Source organism: Asparagus officinalis, chromosome 10, assembly GCF_001876935.1.
Source record: "Asparagus officinalis chromosome 10, Aspof.V1, whole genome shotgun sequence".
NCBI lineage: Eukaryota > Viridiplantae > Streptophyta > Magnoliopsida > Asparagales > Asparagaceae > Asparagus > Asparagus officinalis.
Genome location: NC_033803.1, coordinates 46,779,644 through 46,801,093, shown reverse-complemented (window position 1 = coordinate 46,801,093; position 21,450 = coordinate 46,779,644). Strand labels below are relative to the sequence as shown.

Sequence of the window (21,450 nt, the reverse complement as noted above, 5' to 3'; positions counted from 1 at the left end):
CTTAAGCTAATTTTTAGCTATTTATAGGGGATTAAGGGGTGTAACTAACCCCTAAAATCGCTCCTTAGTGAGGCTTTGATCCCTCAAATCGTGCAAAATGGTTTTAGAACCGTTCAAACACTTTTGAATGAGTCAAATGCAAAATTTACATTATGGAAATGAGCCTCTCGTCTGGCTTATAGAGCATGGAGGTGAGCTCTGCATTTGGAGCTGAGAACGCGGTGGTGAGCTCTGCGTTTGGAGTCTGGAACGCTAGAATGACCTCCGCATTTTGAGTCTAGACCGCGAGAATGACCTTCGCATTTTAAGTTTGGAACGCAGGAATGACCGCTGTGTTTTGTTGTTAAAACGCGGGAATGACCTTCGCATTTGGAATTAGAAATATGAAGGTGGACCTTCACGTTTGGCCTTGAAGGGATCATCAATTGTAATCTCTTTTTTCAAGTTCTGCAAGGATCATCAGTTTGTAATCTTTATGAAGATTTTGGAGCCCACCATATTTCTTCTCTATCTTCACACTGATGAGGATCAGCTATTTATAGTAATTTTTAGATAGCCTACAGAACCCCCTCCAAACTTTTTGAAAGTTCGCAGTTGACTGGAACGAATTTTCAAAATACTTTGGATCTCGATTTTGATCATAGAGCTGTTGATTCCTTATTGAAAAGGAGTTGATCCTTACATCCGCTTTGAAGGCATCTTGGTTGGAGGGATTTTCCACGCAAGACCCGTGTGAGGGTGAGCGACATGCTTTAACTCTCGAAACATGGGGTGAGCCACGTATTTTGGCTTCTGAATTACAGGGTGAGCCTCATATTTTGGCTTCTGAACCGCGGGGTGATCCTTGCATTTTGGCTTCTGAACCGCGAGGTGATCCTCGCATTTTAGCTTTTGAACCGTGGGGTGATCTTCGCGTTTTGGCTTCTAAACCACGGGGTGATCTTTGCATTTTGGCTTCAACCTTAGAGCACTTCAAGACCTTGAGTGCGTTGATCTCGAAGTTCAGACTAAATGGACTTTTGTTGATACTCAAGTTGACATAGCACGTCGACAGGAAGTCGTTCAAAAGAGCTTGGCTGGGAAGGAGGCTTATATTATAGTTTTTTAGGAGTAGCGTGATCAAATACAAGTTGAGTTAACCAATTCCACTACTGCCATGCTTACCACTCAAGAAGCGATCGCTCAAACGAAAGAAACTATTGCTCATCCACAAACGGACTTGGCTCAAAAAGAAGCTCAGTTCGCCCAGGAGGAAGCTGATGTTAAAGAACTCCATCTCAAGAGTACAAAAATCTTCACAGATCATTGCAAGGAGATGCAAACTCTTGAAGAGGTCGAGAAGGAGGTTGTTACAGCACCGAATGAAGGTGAGCTCCAAAGAGAAGCTGCAACGACAGTACAAGTTAATCATGAGGAGAAGTTTTTAGACGTCAAGTCTCTGCTCACATCCATTAAGTTGATAAGCCCGCAAACTTAACCCTCTCTACTGTTCTTTTAATAAGGACAATTTTGTATCACTTTCTAATAAAAAGTGATAATGTTTTGGTTTTTTATCGTTTCTTCCTGTGTTATGCTTTCACTTAAAACATTGAAGGAAAGTTAGAAGTGCCAGATGTTTAGTATTAACTTGGCATGACTTTGTTACAATTTGAGTAACTTTATGGATTTATCTTGGATTGATAAGTTGATTCCGTCAGAGGTGTGATATGAACTTGTCAGGATTTTATTGCGATTTGAGCAACTTTATGGACCTATCATCCTATTGAAGAGGATTTACAAGTTGATTCCGTCAGAGATGTGATATGAACTTGAACTTTATGGACTTATCATCCTATTTAAGAGGATTAATAAGTTGATTGTGTCAGAGGTATGATATTTATAACTTGACAGAAGTTTGTTACGATTTGAGAAACATTATGGACTTATCTTCCTATTAAAGAGGATTGATAAGTTGATTGTGTCAGAGATGTGATATTAACTTGATAGAAGTTTATTGCGATGTGAGCAAATTTGTGAACTTATCATCCTATTGAAGAGGATTGATAAGTTGATTTGGTCGTCAAAGATACATTGTTAACTTGATGAGGTTGTGTTGTGATTTAAGCAATTTTATGGACCTATCGCTCTATTAGGGAGAGTCGATAAGTTGATTTTATCAGAGAAGCGATATGAGCCGAACAAAATTAGGTACTTGTGATTTGATTAAAATTTTGAGGACCTATCACTCTATTAAAGAGAGTTGATAAGTTAATTTTGTCAGTGAAGATATATGAGCTAGACAAAATCAGGTACTTGTGATTTGATTAAGTTTTTGAGGACCTATCGCTCTATTAAAGAGAGTCGATAAGTTAATATTGTCAGAGGAGTGATATGAGCTAGACAAAATTAGGTACTTATGATTTGAACAAGTTTTTTGAGGACTTAGTATCTCACTGAGGAAGATTGATGATTGATTTAGTCAGAGGTATAGTATTAACTTGACGAGAATTTAAGGACTTATCACCCTATTGATGAGCATTGATAAGTTAATTGTAATTTAAGTAATTTTGAGGACTTATCATCCTATTAATGAGGATTGATAAGTTGATTGTGATTTGAGAAATTTCAAGGACTTATCATCCTGTTGATGGGGATTGATAAGTTGATTGTGATTTTAGCAATTTTGAGGACTTATCATCCTATTGATAAGGATTGATAAGTTGATTACGATTTGAGCAATTTTGAGGACTTATCATCCTATTGATAAGGATTGATAAGTTGATTGTGATTTGAGCAATTTTAAGGACTTATCATCCTATTGATGAGGATTGATAAGTTAATTGCTATTTGAGCTACTTTGAGGACTTATCATCCTATTCATGAGGATTGATAAGTTGATTCTGATTTGAGTAATTTCGAGGACTTATCATCCTATTAATAAGGATTGATAACTTGATTACGATTTAATTAATTTTGAGGACCTATCATCCTATTGATAAGGATTGATAACTTGATTTGGTGGTGATGCACGCTAAAGTGCTTATACTATCAAAGATGTTTTGTTAAGTTGACAATTTTGAGAGTTCGTTATTCTTTTTTAGAAATAACAAATAATCAACCCCTCATATTGACTAAGACTTAACAGGGGAATAAGGGAGCTTGATGATTTTCTTGAGAAATTTCCTATTAATTAGCATCATGAGCTTATCATCCTTTTCGATTAATGAAACAGCAAGCTCAATCTAGTAGACTGACTCTACCATGAAGGGTCTTTCTCATTTGGAATTGATTCCATTGGGAAAGGTTTTTACAGTTGACAAAGATATTTTGTTGAACATGACAACTCAGAAGATACAAATCCCACTCCGTCTTAGGAGAATCTGGTGCTAAATGGTCAGCTAAGAAATTTGTCAGGGCTTGTCCTTTAATAGCCTTTTGAGGCATAAATCGCATCTCATGTTGTGATCATAGTATGACCCATTTTGTGAGACAACAATTCAACGAAGATAGTCTCATTATGAGCATCCAAGCGAATAATAAGGTTAGGCATTCTTTCTCCTGGCTTTCCATTATATACTTGTCCATCGCGGGTCATCAAGTAGATTGGGATGGATCCACATTATGTCTCCTTTCAGAGTAGCAAGGGGTACCAGCCTTTTATCTCTCTGAACATGTGGGTCAAAGTTTATCAGGCGTAGCTCCCTTTTAGAGATCAGGATCACACCTATTGGAGCTTGAACTAGTGGAAGACTCACGAGTTAGACTAACACCATGTTGGTGGTCGCTGTTTTCTATCTCGGTTTTAGCTTTGAACCTGGTAATAATTTCTTTAGCCTTTTCACCTTGGGAGGCAAATTGCTTCCAAGAATGGCATTCCGCAACCTCTATTTGGGCTAAGAGGTTGGTTTGTAAATTACGTCGATAGGTTTTCACTAGTGCAGACTGCATCATACCTTTCGGACATCAAAGAGCCATGCTTCGGAACCTTTCGATGAATGCTTTGATGGGCTCTCCCTCCTTATGCTTAGTGGCAAGTAGGGTAGTGACAGAGACTTCTGTGTCGTCTTTAAAGAATCTTAACTGGAAGAGTCTCTTTAGATCCTCCCTCTTCTGAATACATCCGGTATGCAATTTCATGAACAATTCAAAGGCAACCCCCTTGAGGGTGCCAATGAACAAGCGAGTCAGTATGGCGTCATTTGATATCACATTCCCAATTTGTGACTTAAAATGATAGATATATTGGTTCGGTGATCCCGTGTCATCAAAAGTTTGCAGGGTCGGGACTTTGAACTTTGGAGGATAAAAGGTTGTATCCTATTCGACTGGATAGGGTCTAACAACTCCCTCATCTTAGAGCTTGCTACTGTTGCCAATAGTATTAAGGCGGGCTTCCAGTTCCTCTATTTTAACCGACTGGGGATTTTGCTTAATTTCAGCCTCTCTACCTTCTTCAGAGAAAGATTCTATACGGTGAGCTTGTTGATCAAAAGTCTCACTTTCATTAACCTTTTCCTTCCTCTTTGATGTAACAGGTTGGAATGAATATGATCCTCCTCTTCGGGAAGATATGTGCTGGATCATCGAGTTTTTTTGGGGGACTTGGCCCTATCTACGACAATTTGAGCCATCAAGGCTTGGAGTTCATCGATGGCCTCCTCCTGTACTTTAAGCATGCCTTACTACTCATCAAGTCTCTTTATAAGATCATCAGGATATTCTGCCATATAAGCCGAGCTCTCATGTTCTATGAAAGAGCTTGAGGATTGGGACTCTATGATAGCTGAATGTTCATCATCCGAGTTAATTCCTTTAGCTAATATCTGATAATTGACAGGGGGTATAACTCCCTTTCGAGTCCTAGTGTGTTGATAGATTCCATCAGAGTCACTCGGGATCTCTTTCAAACCAGGAGACCCTTCGGAGCTAGAGATTGATGACCTCCCTCTATCGACCATATTGGAAGTAACTCCAAGGTATTCATCCTCCGAAGTTTTCTTTCTAAGAGAACGTCATTGTTTGTTGGGCAAATCAACATTTGTTAATCAGTCGAACACTGATGATTTGGCCGCATGTGAGCAGCATTAACATCCCGAGAGGACCGCAGAAATTAGTCGTTCACATTGGCACGAACGAGCAACCTGTTGTATCGGTCTTTATATCGATATGAACTCTCTCAAGTTTGTTGTAGAGGCTCGGGATGAGTTACTCACTAAACATGAGGTTTGAATTGGAACCCCCTACCTGTGATTGGGTAGAACTCACTCCTAGTGAACATGAATCTTGTTTATATGCCTTGAATTCGTGAACTTCTTATGTTTGCCCATCAGTCTAGTCGCGCTACAAATAACCCAGTATGGGGGTCTCACTGACCGGTCAGTGAGTTAGGGATCCAGGGGGCGGGGGGAGTAGCTGACCCCCTAGTGGGGTTCGCGATAGTGCCCCGAAGGTCCATGATATACATCAGGTTATGTATTGTGTTTGGCACTTGGAAAGTGAGGTTCGCGTTTTATCAATGAAATGCGAGGGTCGCGTTTAGTACTTGTAATGCGAGGGTCGCGTTTGGCACTTGAAACGTGAGGTCCGCATTTAGGTTTGGCAATGCGAGGGTTGCGTTCTTCAGTGACGACGCAGGGGTCGCATTTTGATTAGGAAACACGAAGCTGAAGTTCACTTTCAACATGAACTTGAGGTCCGCATTTTGGCTATAAAATGCGCCATTGAGGGCCACGTTTGGTCTGGTTCCCGTGAAGCTCATGTTTGGGCTCATAAACGTAAGGCTCGCTTTCTAAAGTAGAACGCAGAGCTCAGGGTCACGTCTAGGCTCACGAACGTGAAGCTCGTGTTGATTAAAGGATCGGCTTTCTCAGAGTTGTACCCATTGCTGGGACCTTCTTCGACGAGCAACATTCTTCTTGGCCTGTTTTAAGGTTTTTTCAGCGACATCATCATCCATCATCGTGGCAATAGGTCTCTTGTGGCCCAGTGTCCTTTGCCTAGACGTGGGCTTGGGGCTTTCAACTCAGTTGACGAGTTTAGTTAGATTAAAGCCTTCTCCTTTAGAGGAAAGACTACTTGAATAGTCTAACCCGTGGGAGAGAGTTTCCTTCGGTGAGTCGGCCACAATTGGAGCTTTGGTCTCCTTAAAGATTTTACGGATCTTGTAAATAGCCTTGGGGCTACAGGATCCGGAGGAGAGGAACTCCTCAAACTTGTCATGATCGAATTCCACCATCAGAGTTTTGACCGTCGTTTTAGCGAGGTTGATGTCGGATTATGCCATCACTTCTTCATCGGTGAAAAAGCTATTACCCAACGGAGTCTCTATCTTTTGTTTGTGGAAAAATTAAAGAAGAAATGAGAATAAAATTCTGTATTTATCTCCCTAACTAACTTAGGAAAAGAATGAATATAATCTCTCTTTACAATCTCTCTCTAACTAATGTAGAAAAAGAAATTACAACTCTTCTCTATCGGTATCCCGATTTAAAAAAGAATGACGGAATCAACAAAAATCCTTCCATTTGTTTAAATCTGGGTTCTTCTTGGTGTCGATGGGAGCTTGAATCTTGTATCCCGTTGACGATCCGAACACTTCCCCTCGTGGAACTTGGTTGATTCCTCTGGATGGGAAGAACTTGCAATGCAAGTTTAAAACTCTCATGAGTTTAGAAACTCTGAACGAGTTTGAGAACTTGGTATATAGTTAATTTGAGAAAGAAAATTAATTCTTTTTGATCTAACCGAAATGGTTCAAAAGCCAAGAAAAAGCTCCATGAACGGATCTTGATGATGCTCCAAACTCTCCAAGATCCGATCCTCCAAAATGATCTCTAAGCCTTGATAATTCTAAGCCAAAATGATGATCTACCAAAAGATCTTTCCGAAGATCCAAAAATCCAGATCTGCAAAGAGATGTTGCCGATCTCTAGATCCAAAATTACTCAAATATCTCTTCCCCCACACTTTAAGCTAATTTTTTAGTTATTTATAGGGGATTAAGTGGTGTAACTAACCCTTAAAATCACTCCTTAGTGGGGCATTGATCCCCTCAAATCGTGCAAAATGGTTTTAAAACCGTTCAAACACGTTTAAATGAGTCAAATGCAAAATTCTCATTCTAGAAACGAGCCTCTCGTTTGGCTTATGGAGCGCAGAGGTGAGCTCTGTGTTTGGAGCTGAGAACACGATGGTGAGCTTTGCGTTTGGAGTCTGGAACGCGGGAATGACCTCTGCGTTTTGAGTCTGGAACGTAGGAATAACCTTGCGTTTTGTTATTGAAACGTGGGAATGACCTCCGTGTTTGGAATTAGAAACGCGAAGGTGGACCTTCGCGTTTGGCCTTGAAGAGATTGTTAATTGTAATCTCTTTTCTTAAGTTCTACAAGGATCTTCAGTTTGTAATCCTTATGAATATTTTGGAGCCCACCATCTTTCTTGTCTATCTTCACAATGATGAGGATCAGTTATCTGTAGTAATTTTTTAGATAGCCTACAATCCCCCAACACCTGAAGATAGAAATGGGCCTCACGCTGATTCACCTTGACACAGACAAGGTGGCCGAGCAAACTTAGGGTTAGTTCTACTCCTAACCAGTAACAGATGAGGACGAATCCCACCAGAGTAGCAATCGAATTTGACTTCATCTGTGATGGAGACACCCCCAAGGCCTTGAAAACACGGTGGAGGAAAGCATGCAGTGGTAGACATAGATCATATTCCGGATGCTTCACGTACAGTAGAGTCCAACTAGAATCGTGGTAAAAAACCGCCTACGATTTCGCCATCACCGTCAGAATGAACAACCAAGGGATGTCAACCTCTCATATAACGCTCTCAACTGTAGTGGTGTCACCTTGGAACGAAAGTTTTACAGCTGGTTATGTCGAACTTTAACTGTTGAAGAAACCATCGGAATTGCTCTAAGGATCATTAGAGAAGAAGATGAAGAATCAGTGTCCTTTGCAGTTAGGGTTCAAGATGTGTCTCTCTCCCCCACCTAATCAGACGTGTTTAGATCCTAAACAACTCGAGCTGCTTCCTTGGCCGACTCGATAGGTCGACAACTTACATAGCCGACTAGAAAGACGGTACTTGTCAGTCAATCCACCAAATCACCTCCAAAGCACCCACACTCAACTTGTTGTTACAGTCGATAACTTACACAGACGACTAAAAAGGCGGTGTTCATCGACCTTCAACCAGACAATTGAAGAGGCGGTTGTTTTCTCGAACCCTCGTCGACAGCCAACTACGCTCGTATTAATTGCTCTGACAAAGTCATCATTGCTCTAGCCCCTATAGTTTTTATGACTCATCGGATCCAATCAGCTCCAAGCACCTGCTGTCTTCTCCACAATAAACGACTAGATGGCTCATCTTCGCCAAACGGCCGACACCTGTCAGATGTCTGCCCTTCTGATCCACTATAAAAGGAAGCCATGCATCTCAAGGTAACTCTCAAGCTTTTGATGCAACTTTGAAATATTCTTCATCATCTCACAATTTTCAACTTAAGCTCATACACTGACTTGATCGTCGGAGAAACAACTGGAGAACCAAACTCTAACCTCTTACGAGTTTTTCATGTGTAGGAAAAAGCAACGAGCTCCCGAATCGACCATCTGAAGAAGCTTGAGGACGCTAACCCAATATTAAACCCTAAATAAACCTTATGTTCGATAACTGACATCAACAGAGTCAATTATAATATTAGTTATATTAACACTAATATACCCAATCTACAAATTAATATAAAATCATTAATTGTATTATATCAAAATTTTTTTATGGGAGTATTATATCAATATTTGTATTATATATGTATTTTTTATTTTTTATTTTTTATTTTTTATATGTATTATATATGTATAATATATGTATATATAATATATTTTTATATATGTATAATATATGTATATATATATATATATATATATATATTCTCTCTCTCTCTTAGTATATATGTATATATAAGTATACTCTCTCTTATATATGTATAGTCTCTCTTATATAAGTATATATAAGTATACACTCTCTTATATATGTATAATATGTGTGTGTATACTCTCTCTCTTAGTATATATGTATATATAAATATACTCTCTCTTATATATGTATACTCCCTCTTATATAAGTATACTCTCTCTTATATATGTATACTCCCTCTTATATAAGTATACTCTCTCTTATATATGTATACTCTCTCTTATATAAGTATACACTCTTATATATGTATAATATATGTGTGTATATATATATACTCTCTCTCTCTTAGTATATATGTATATATAAGTATACTCTCTCTTATATATGTATAATATGTGTGTGTATGTGTGTGTATACTCTCTCTCTTAGTTTATAAGTATATATAAGTATAGTATATTACAACGACTATTTCTTCCCCATTGGCCCAACGGGCAATGGCTACTTATGCGATTCTCTCTCTCTCTCAAGTTAAAATATATATAATATATTTACATATAATATATGTATATATAATATATATAATATATGTATATAATATATAGTTACATAATATATGTATATAATATATGTATATAATATATAGTTACATAATAATTTATAAGTATATACTAATACATAATTATATAAAATATAATAAATTTAAACTAATTTTTAGCATTTTTTTATAAAAAAAAAGAAAAAAAATTGAAAAAAAATCCGGGCCGACCCGGAGCCCGGCCCGGTTGGGCCCGGGCCCGGGCCCGGACCCGGCCCGGGGTACCCGGGTCCGGGCTCCGGTTTTGCCCGGCCCGGGTCCGGATTTCCGAGCCGGGCCGGGCCGGGCCGGCCCGGATGGACTGGCCTACCTATAGAAACAATGAAATAATAATACTGTTAGCCAATTTCGTATATATAATATAATATATGTGGTTCAAGACAACTTGTACAATAGAAAGGGTTTTGATATCGTATATATAATATAATATATGTGGTTCAAGACAACTTGTACAGTAGAAAGGGTTTTGATAGAATCAGCACTCCATGCCTAAATATTTTCTTTTCTTACGTATGTTTTTTCATAGAGAACTCAGTGACTCTCTATGACCCTGATCCTTTACCAGGACTCTTAGCCCATACGAGTACGCCCAGATACTTCTCGTAGCCCTCGAACGAAGATGAAGTCGGCACATAAAACAAAGGAAAACAAAAAACAAAAAAAAGGAATTAAAAAAGAGTTATGAAACAAAAATATCCCACCACCACCAAGCGAGCGCTCCCTCCCACAGTCATAATGGGTCCCGACTCCAGTTGACCTCCTCTTTTGTCGGCCGCCGGCGGTTGACATGTTGGGCTCGGGATTGAATCTGGTGACCACTGTTATCGGGTTTGGGATGAGCGCAACCTTTATCATCTTCATCTGTGCCCGTTTGATTTGCGGTCGGATCCGCTCTGGGGACTCTCGGGCTGCTAATTCTGATATCGAGCTCCACTCGGATCTCGACCCAGTAACCCAATTTTCTAAATTTTTTCTTTCATTTTTTTGGGTATTTTTGAGTTGTAATTTTGATAATTTGATGTTTAATTTGGGTGCAGAGAGAGCATACGATTCATGGGTTGGAACCCGTTGAGGTTGCGGCGATTCCGACAGTGAAGTTTAATCATGAGGCTTTTAAGTCTAGAGAAGATGCACAGTGAGTTCTTTTTTATAAGATTTTTGTTTTAATTTTTGTGTGAATTTCTCATTGTTGAGTTATAATTAGTGTGTATAGTGGGCGCAATTGTAAATAGAATGTAAATTTGAAATCGCCGTATTAAGTGAATCTGCATCTTGCAAGAAGTTTATCAGAGTCTGCTTGTTTTATGGTTAGGAATTAAATTGAGTCAACTCAAATTAAATAGTGAGATGTTCGTATTGGAGCTCAATTATAATAAACAAAAGCAAATTCCAACTTGAAGTTGCATATGTTTAAATATAAATTCAATACTAAGTACATCGGGGGTAATTACTCAAATCCCCTTTACTTATTACTCTAATAATTTTTGCTGATTGATTAACCCCTGTGCTGTGAAATACCATAATTTTGATATGTCAAGTGATTTTTCTATCCTCATCTTTTCCCTTGTTCTCCCTCGTTGCTGGATGCAACCGAAACATAAGGCGGATCTGTTAGATCTAAACCAAAACTTGAGATCTAAAACCATATAGCCATGATTAATTCAAAGAGATTAACAAGAATCTAAAACGGCGGAAGGTTATACCTGAATCCATAGAAGAAATCTTGATTTGGGTTTTTGATGATCTTCTAACCTTAGGGTTTCTCTAAATCCGAATTTCTCTTACTAGATGGGTGTGTAGAGAATTAGAGAATTTTACCCTAGGTTAGGGACCATAACCCCTTATTTATAGATGTTGTACTTTTGTAATTTAGCCCCTCAATAAATCACAATTACAACCTGGTATCTGCACATATAACCCCATGATTATATTTAAATACCCATTAACCCAACTTAATTGATCACTTTAGTGGGTTATCCTGAAAGATAGCAATACACATTGATTAATCATATGTGCCCACAAATAGATTTATTAGATTAAATCCAACAATCTCCCACTTGGGCACCATATGATTCCTTAAATTGTGTATAACCTTATGAGCTCAAAAATTACTATCACTGAAAAGGTATTTCCGAACAATCTCGTCCATTGACTATATCAATATAGGATCAAAGCGGCCTTCGTCACATTTATCGTGACTCGACCCATCAATGGTCACATATACCAATACAATCAAACGACATAGATCAATCATGGATGTGCAGCATGAAAATTACATGCAATGTGATCAGTACATGTCTATTTTCAACTGGTCCTCCTTAGTGAGGTCAAAACCAAACATAATGTAACAGAGTGTCTTAACCGAATACTTTATTCTGATCAGACAATACAACCAAACATAAAGCACCATAATTACAAACTCCTACTAAAACATAATATCCTCAAATGATACCACACCTATATGAGCAGTATGCTCATGAAAGACCTTAGGTGACAGTCCCTTAGTAAGAGGATCAGCTATCATGGAGTTTGTCCCAATGTGCTCTATAGATATTTGTTCACTCTGTACCCTTTCTTTCACAATCAGGAACTTAATGTCAATATGTTTTGACTTAGTTGAGCTCCTGTTGTTATTGGAATACATTACTGCAGATTTATTGTCACAATATAACCTTAGTGGTCTTTCAACATTTTTCAAAATGCGTAGTCCCGTGACAAAATTTCGCAGCCATATTCCCTGATTGAATGCCTCATAGCAAGCTACAAATTCTGCTGCCATAGTGGAGGAAGCTACTAGTGTTTGTTTGACACTTTTTCATGATATAGCTCCTCCTGCTAACATATAAATGTAGCCTGATGTAGACTTTCTGCTATCTTGGCATCCAGCAAAATCAGAATCCGAATACCCAATGACTTCTAATTTTTCTGATTTTCTGTATGTGAGCATGTAATCTTTTGTTTTCTGAAGATACCTCATAACCCTTTTGACTGCTATCCAATGATCCATACCGGAGTTGCTTAAGTATCTGCCTAACATCCCAATAATGTACGTAATATCCGGACGCGTACATACCTGGGCATACATTAGACTTCTTACAGCCGAAGCATAAGGAATCTTCTGCATTTCCTGAATTTCAATGTTACCTTTAGGGTACTGATTGAGACTAAACTTGTCTCCTTTAGCAACAGAGGTGTCACCTGGTCTGTAATCTTGCATGCCAAACCTTTTAAGTACCTTATCGATATAGCTCTTTTGTGATAATCCAAGAATACCCCGAGAGCGATCTCGATGTATCTGGATCCCTAATATAAAAGAGGCGTCCCCAAGATCTTTCATCTCAAAATTCTTTGATAGAAATCTCTTGGTTTCGTGCAACATGCCTATATCATTAGTGACAAGCAAGATGTCATCGACATACAGAACCAGAAAAATATACTTACTCCCACTGAACTTGTGATATACACAGTCATCAACAATGTTCATCTCAAAACCGAACGAGATAATTATTTGTTGAAACTTATGATACCATTGACGAGGAGCTTGCTTGAGTCCATAGATGGATTTCCTTAATTTGCAAACCATATTCTTTGGGTCTCCTGACACAAAGTTTTCTGGTTGCACCATATAAATCATCTCATCAATGTCTCCATTGAGAAATGCAGTCTTAACATCCATCTGATGTAACTCAAGGTCATAATGAGCAATAAGTGTCATGATTATTCTGAAAGAGTCTTTCGATGAAACCGGAGAGAAAGTCTCTGTATAATCAATGCCTTCCTTTTGAGTATAGCCTTTAGCCACAAGACGTGCCTTATACCTCTCCACATTACCATTTGCATCCCGCTTGGTTTTAAAAATCCATTTACAACCAATTGGTTTTGCACCTTCTGGTAATGGGACAAGTTCCCAAACCTTATTGTCTTGCATAGACTTGTACTCTTCATTCATGGCATCAATCCACTGTTGAGAGTTAGAACTTTTCATGGCCTGAGAGAAGTTGATTGGATCATCTTCTAACATTCCACTACTTTCCTCATGTTCTTGGAGAAATACAATATAATCATCCGGAATAGCATTTCTCCTTTCTCTCGTGGATCTCCTTAATGGCACTGGTTCTTGAGGTTGTTGAGTTTGTTCTTCTGGAACAGGGAGTTGTTCAACATTATCATCTTGAGGTTCCGGATTTACTTCTTGAGCAACAACAGGTATAGGAACCTGAATATTGTCAAAAGTAACTGTATGGATTGGATCTGAAGCCAATTCCTCCTCAAAACTAATGTCTCTAACCTTATTTCTCCCCCCAAACTCAACATCCTCAAAGAATGTTGCTGTTCCCGTCTCAAAAATATTCCTTATAGTGGGATCATAAAACTTAAAGCCCCTAGAGCGTTCAGAGTATCCAATAAAGTAGCTGCTAACTGTTTTGGAGTCCAATTTCTTTTCATTTGGCCTATAAGGCCTTGCCTCAGCTGGACATCCCCAAATATGTAAATGCTTTAAACTGGGCTTTCGACCAGTCCAAAGCTCATAAGGTGTTTTAGCAACTGCTTTACTTGGTACTCTATTCAGAATGTAAGCTGCTGTCTTAAGTGCTTCTCCCCAGAGTGACTCTGGTAAAGAAGAATGAGCAATCATACTTCTTACCATATCCTTAAGAGTCCTGTTTCGTCTTTCAGCTACACCATTCATGCTAGGTGAACCCGGCATGGTGTACTGTGGGACGATACCGCATTCCTCTAGGTATCTAGCAAATGGTCCTGGACGTTGTTCACCTGAACCATCATATCTACCGTAGTACTCACCACCACGATCAGATCTGACGGTTTTAATTCTTCTGTTGAGTTGATTCTCAACTTCAGCTTTATAGGCTTTGAACATGTCCAGAGACTCAGATTTTTCATGAATAAGATATAGGTACCCATAACGTGAGTAATCGTCTATGAATGATATAAAATATTGTTGACCATTCCAGGATTCCGTAGGGAATGGCCCACAAATATCCGTATGTATCAATTCTAAGACATCCGAAGATCTGTTGGCACCTAATCTTTTCACTTTGGTCTGTTTTCCCTTGATACATTCAACACATACGTCGAAGTCCGAAAAATCAAGGGAATCCAAAATGCCATCAGACACAAGACGCTCAACTCTACCTTTTGAGATATGACCTAAGCGCTTATGCCATAATGTCGCCGAATTTTCCTTATTTAATTTACGCTTAGTACCACGTGATTCCACATGCAAGGATTCATTGTAAGAAGCAATTGTATCAAGCAAATATAGGTTGTCATAAATACTCAAGTAACCGGTTCCCACAACATTTGAATTAAAAGATAAACTGAATTGACTGTTTCCAAATGAACAAGAATAACCTGATTTGTCCAATACAGAAACAGAAACCAAATTCCGTCTAAAAGACGGTACTACAAAAGTATCTTTTAAATCCAAATAATAACCAGTTCCTAACAACAACCTAAAGTGCCCAATTGCTTCCACATCTACCGATTGTCCGTCGTCCACAAAGATGTGTCTTTCAACATCACTTGGCTTTCGGTAGCTCAGGCAACCCTGCATAGAAACACTTATGTGAGTAGTAGCACCAGAGTCTAACTACCAAGTGTTTCTAGGTACTGAAGCAAAATTAACCTCAGAATAGACCAAAGCAAGGAACGTACCATTATTATCACGCCAGGCGTGATATTTTGTACAGTCCTTCTTTACATGTCCAGGCTTCTTACAGAAGAAACAACCCTGATTATCCTTATGTTGTTTCTTCTCAACTGGACCCTTAGCAGCTTCCTTATCATTCTTCCTTTTCTTGCCCTTATCCTTAGAGGCATAGGCCAAATGAGCACTTTCTGTCTTATCTTGCTTCAACCTGTCTTCTTCTTGCACACAGTATGAAATGAGCTCATTTAGAGTCCATTTCTCCTTTTGACAGTTATAACTGACCTTAAATTGGTTAAACTGTGCAGGAAGAGACAACAAAACCAGATGCACTAATAACTCGTCACAAAGATCGAGTTTAAGTGCCTTAAGCTTTGAAGCAATATGAGACATTTCCATAATGTACTCCCTGATATTTCCTTTGCCCTTATACTTCATTGAAATCAAGCGAGCTAAAAGCGTGCTTGTTTCTACCTTATCGTTTTTCGCAAAACGCTTCTCAATTTCGGCAAGGAAATCTTTAGCCTTAGTAATCCCTTCGGATTCTATGCCCCTGAAGGCTTCCGGAACGCCGCGCTTAATGATCATAAGACTCATGCGATTTGAACGCTCCCACTTCTCATGCTCCTTCTTTGCATCAGGAGTGCTATCCGCATTGAGAGGTTGGGGTTGTTCAGTTCTTAATGCATAGTCAAGATCCATGCAGCCAAGAACAATTAATATGTTCTCTTTCCAAACCTTGAAGTTTGTCCCATTTAGCATGGGAATTGAGTTGATGTTAGCAGAAATTGTTGCAGCAGATGCATTAGCTGAAATAAAACAAAAGAATGCTCACATCAATAACCATAATCAATAAAATTCAAATAATGACAATCCCCATCCAAGATACCGGCACAACATTAATATCAAGTCTTTGGACAGTAATATTAACTTGTAAGTGATACCTTGTTGCAATGATCAAACATTGACAATAACTCATGTCAAATAATGAAACTATCTTTGGATCGATTCATTATTCACATGTAAACCTTATAATTGTCACACGCTTATCATCGCAGATGTGTATACAGTCTAAATAAATATTAACCTTCCTTTGGGCCGATTAAATATTTACACGAAAGCATACACACAAACATCTCACATTCCTCATGAACAATCTACACAAGAGAGGTTACTTTGGCAACTTCTTGTTTTAATTAATCAATTAGAGTGAGAGACAACCTTAATTCCTTAGTGTCATAATATTTGAATTAAATAATTGATTAAAAACCAAATTAGATTTAAATTAAAAGGTTTTAATTTAAATCAACTGAATTTTCAAAAACTTAATTAGGGTCTCACAGCTTAATTAGGGCCCATAACTTAATTAAGAATACCAAAGTGGACCTATGAAAAGCTAAGCCTTAACCATAGTGAACACGAAGTTCGCTTAACTTCGAACGCGAGGTTCGACTGTATTGAGTACGAGACTCACTTAAGCACGAACGCGAGGTTCGTCTGAGAACGAACGCGAGGTTCGTTTGAAAAATGAACGCGAGGTTCAACTTGAGAACGAGTTGAACGCGAGGTTCACCTTAGAACGAACGCGAGGTTCGTTAAAATTGAGCTTGACGCTCACTAGAACTGAATGCGAGGTTCACCTTAGAACTGAGCGCGAGGCTCACATTAGAACGAACGCGAAGTTCGTTGAGCGCGAGGCTCACTTGAGAACGAACGCGAAGTTCGTTTGAACGTGAAGTTCGGTTAAAATTGAACGAACGCGAGGTTCGTTTGAAGCTTACCGCTTCGCCAAAATTTGAGGTAACCACCTCCTTAATGTTCGCCACGTTTTCATGCATGAACCCTTAGGGTTTCAAACTGAAACCGCCACCATTAAATCAAAAAACAGATCTAGAATCGAAAAATGAGTTTTCTTGATCCAGATCCAAGGAAAAAAAACCAACGAAAAACCCAAAAAATTCCAAAAAGCCATTGGTCACCGGTGATTTTTCAGTTACTGTTCATCCGAAAAAAAATTTACTGTTCAGCCAAAAAAAATCGTTACTGTTCACCCGAACAAAAAATTACTGTTCATCCGAAAAACAAAACTGAATCTTTAATCAGAGATTTAAGATCAAAAAACCCAATAAAACTTAAATCCCTAAGTATTAATCAAGGTGGCTCTGATTCCACTTGTTAGATCTGAATCATAAAACTTGAGATCTAAAACCATATAGCCATGATTAATTCAAAGAGATTAACAAGAATCTAAAAGGGCGGAAGCTTATACCTGAATCCATAGAAGAAATCTTGATTTGGGTTTTTGATGATCTTCTAACCTTAGGGTTTCTCTAAATCCGAATTTCTCTTACTAGATGGGGGTGTAGAGAATTAGAGAATGTAACCCTAGGTTAAGGACCATAACCCCTTATTTATAGATGTTGTACTTTTGTAATTTAGCCCCTCAATAAATCACAATTACAATCTGGTATCTGCACATATAACCCCATGATTATATTTAAATACCCATTAACCCAACTTAATTGATCACTTTAGTGGGTTATCCTGAAAGATAGCAATACACATTGATTAATCATATGTGACCACAAATAGATTTATTAGATTAAATCCAACAGGATCCTCTGAAACTTTGGGGTTTTGAGTAATTACCCAAAAAGTGGTATTACCAGATGAACTTGTGTGTGATTATTTGTTCACTAATCACCTTTTTTTCATCCATAATCCTTAATTTCAAATGTGGTCAGAATCCTAGTACTTGTAACAAGTATGACTACAAATTTGGAGAGAAAGATGGATACAAGTACAATTTTACAATACTATACTAAAATGTGAAAAAATATATATAAAATGGGTTGCGATTGAACTTTTCTCAGGAAAAATATTACATTATGCAATACTTGATGTACATGAAATATGTATCCCCTTGAACAAATTTGGGGTATTCAAACGGTGGTTTTAGCTTGTATACCCCTCAAATCTTCCATATTTGCAAAATTACCCTCTAAATCTTGATATTTGCAAAACTTCCCCCTAATTCTCTCAGATTGATTTTTCTACCCTTTCACTTACCAAATTTAGTTTTTAAATGGGAAATTGTTGCAACCATATTGGAAAATTTGACATTGCCTTGTTTAAAATGCAACATTCTTAAGTTGGTGCAGTAGAAAGACTCAACATGTTGGTTTTGAGGGGCAATTTTGCGAATTCCAAGATAGAAGGGGCAATTTGCAAATATTGAATATTTGAGGGGTATATATGCAAAAAATGGCACCCAAATAGAAGCTCAAAATAATCTGGTCCTAGGCTTGCTCGTGTTCATGAGTAAATCTTAGTTGTTATCTCTGCCTCTTTGCCCAGGTCTCTGTCAAATTAAAGTTTCAAGATGAAGGGAAACATCAAGTATTACTTTCTTTGGTGTCATGAAGGGTTAATAGCTCCTACACATTTTTCTTCTTTTGGTTTAAGCAGTATGTACGAGTTCTCATCATGCATGTTTCCTTTGGGTTAGCCTTCTCTTTACAAATATATGTTAAACCTTAAGCTTTTAGTTATCATTTAATCTAATAACTTAAAGAAATATGAGTAATAGAAAAGGATATTGGAGAGATAAGCATTAGGAAGGGTTATTCTTTCATTTGATGGAGAACAATATGCCTTTTTTCCCTTCAAATACATGCTAAATGAGGGACAATAAATTTTTCTGTGTTAAGACACCCGAGATTAAGAGGCCTAGATAGTTAAAGGGTAGTCTTGGTTGGATAGTAGAAGAGGCCGAAGATAAGTGACAAATTCTTATATGTGGGCTTCTGTGCAAATCAATTTTCAACCTTCAACACATCTTGAAACTAAAGAGAACCTGCAAAGAATTATAGAACTCTATTTAGAAATGACTTGACTGATTTAACAGACTTGCGTAAGGTAAGATACTTTCCTCCCTCCAAGCTTGAAAGAAGGCTTATTTATTGCAAAAACTCATACTCTCGCACTGCTTACCCGTTTCACACAGGCCTAGAAAAGAAAGTAGCTTTGATAGAAGCAGGGGAATACCTATAGATTTCTGGAAAAATCCTTATAGATAGCTCGGGAAAGACCTTTCAATTGCAGAGGGAGAAAAAAACTTGATAATCAGATGGTCCGGAGTTAGAACATGGGGACAACACCCTATTGTCTCTAAAGGAAGAACATCAAGGGGTAAAAATGACTTACTAGTTCGTTGGCTTTCCATCCATATCCATATTATATCCCTAGCAAAGAACACTACTGCTTGAAAAAGCGCTAAGACAAGGGCATACCAATGGCTTTCATATTTGCATCTTACAAAGGACAACTATTGAGAATTAATGATTTCCAATTCTTACCTCAAATTGATAGAGATCAAACCAAAACCACAAGATATAGACAATAGTAATCAAGAAGAAGAAACACCAAGATTTAGTGGTTCGGTCAACCAAATTCGGCCTCCATTCATGGGCAACAATACGAGATATCCACTATGTATGAGGGAGAGCATTACAAGAGAGATCACTCACTTCTCTCACCCTCATATACGCTTTCTCATATTCTCTCCAAAGCTTTCAATCTCATCTCAGGCAGTATGAGAGACTTATTTAGTGCTAACAAAAGAAACACTAGCACTAAGTTAGCACAAAGGGCCTACACTAGGCTTAAAATTATGTTAGATACTATAACAGATACAAGACATATCCTAACAATCTCCAGCTTATCTCGTATCTAAGCCACACCTATGGGAATATTGCTCAACCTCCCCATGAGAAACCATGCTTCACCTCGTAGAAACAAACGAATAGTATCATAGTTGTCTTTCAAACAAGCACATTGGATCTCTCAACCTGTCACACCTGGACGACACCGTGCTCCACTTTGGTCAAAACTCTCATACCATTTTGAGCATCACGCTCCACCTCGATCCAAACACCATGACCAACTCTGATGACTCAATGATGTATGACATGTGTCACACTATGTCTAGAAGTAACTAGTGTCCATCAATCAAGAGATACATAACCATACCTCATATAAATTTGTCAAACTTCATCCAATCAATGCGTGATTGTCTGAAATTGGCTCCAAACAGCAGAATCAGCCTGATTCACTTTAACTATTGCATTCAAAATGTAAAAAAAAAATATAGAATTTGATTCTTAGATTGACTCTATAGGCCCATGATTTACTGATAAAACAATGTTGTCCATTACATTGGACCAAACACCAAATGTCAAGCCTCGGGCCCACGGGTCCGTTGGTGCGTGTAAGCCGTGGGATCCACTGAAAGCAACTCGAAGGTTGGCTCAATTCACTGTCAAAATGCTAGCACTAGTTGTTCTTGGGTTTTGGGCTTCTCTATTTAAGCCATTAACATTTCTTCACACTAGTCTATGTGGGACTAAAGTAGGGATGTCACAATTATCTCACCTTACAAAGACGACGTCATCGTCGTCACGACATGACAATTGGCACATCCCAGTATCACTGTCAGGTGATGTGGACTCTAGAGATGACTTCTACGGGCTCTAGAGATGCCTCTCACTGCATCCACATGGTGTAGCACTTAGCCCCATATAACACTTAGCTTCACACTTCTGCCTGACAATTGTTCTGATACCATTTGTCACGTCCCGGGCTCACGGGCCCGTTAGCGTGTGTCAACCGTAGGACCTACCGAGAGCAATTTGAGCGTTGGCTCAATTCACTGTCAAAATGCTAGCACTAATTGTTCTTGGATTTTGGGCTTATCTATTTAAGTCATTAATATTTCTTCATACTAGTCCATGTGAGACTAAAGTGGACGTGTTACACCAAACACCTAAACATACAGAATAACAGATCCTGAGCACCATCACATGATTTCCTCCTGTTGCAATTTCTTTTCTCGTGAAAAGAATCTCACATGATTGGCAATACACTACACACACAATACAGAGCACCAAAGTACCTGAACACCGGATTAAAAGAAAACTAGTTTCTCTCCTCTCTAGTGTTTCACGCAAGAACTTCTCTGTTGCCACTGCCTCCGCCACCATTGCCACTGCCTTCGTGGCCAACTGTTGCTGCCTCTAGTAGAGAGACTCTCATCATCACACGAGGCTAGTGCATAGCCTCCGGTGAGCTTCCTTCGACGCCCTCCAGCAATTCTCTTGTGATTATTATGATTAGAATTAAACACGTGACCTACTTTGGCCACCTTTGGATCTGGAGCCCCCACCGCCTACTTGACTTCTAACTCTCGCTGACCAACTTTTGATGCTTCCACTATGGCTT

At 38.6% G+C, this 21,450-nt stretch overlaps 1 protein-coding gene across 1 annotated transcript in view; it reads left to right on the top strand.

Moving 5' to 3' along the window:
- Positions 10,058-21,450, top strand: part of LOC109826271 (putative RING-H2 finger protein ATL69) — a 14,480-nt gene continuing 3,087 nt past the window's right edge. Inside the window, exons 1-2 of the mRNA XM_020393275.1 lie at positions 10,058-10,452; positions 10,541-10,638. Coding sequence (XP_020248864.1) covers positions 10,291-10,452; positions 10,541-10,638 — 260 coding nt within the window. The 5' untranslated portion in view covers positions 10,058-10,290. The remainder of the gene's footprint in view (positions 10,453-10,540; positions 10,639-21,450) is intronic.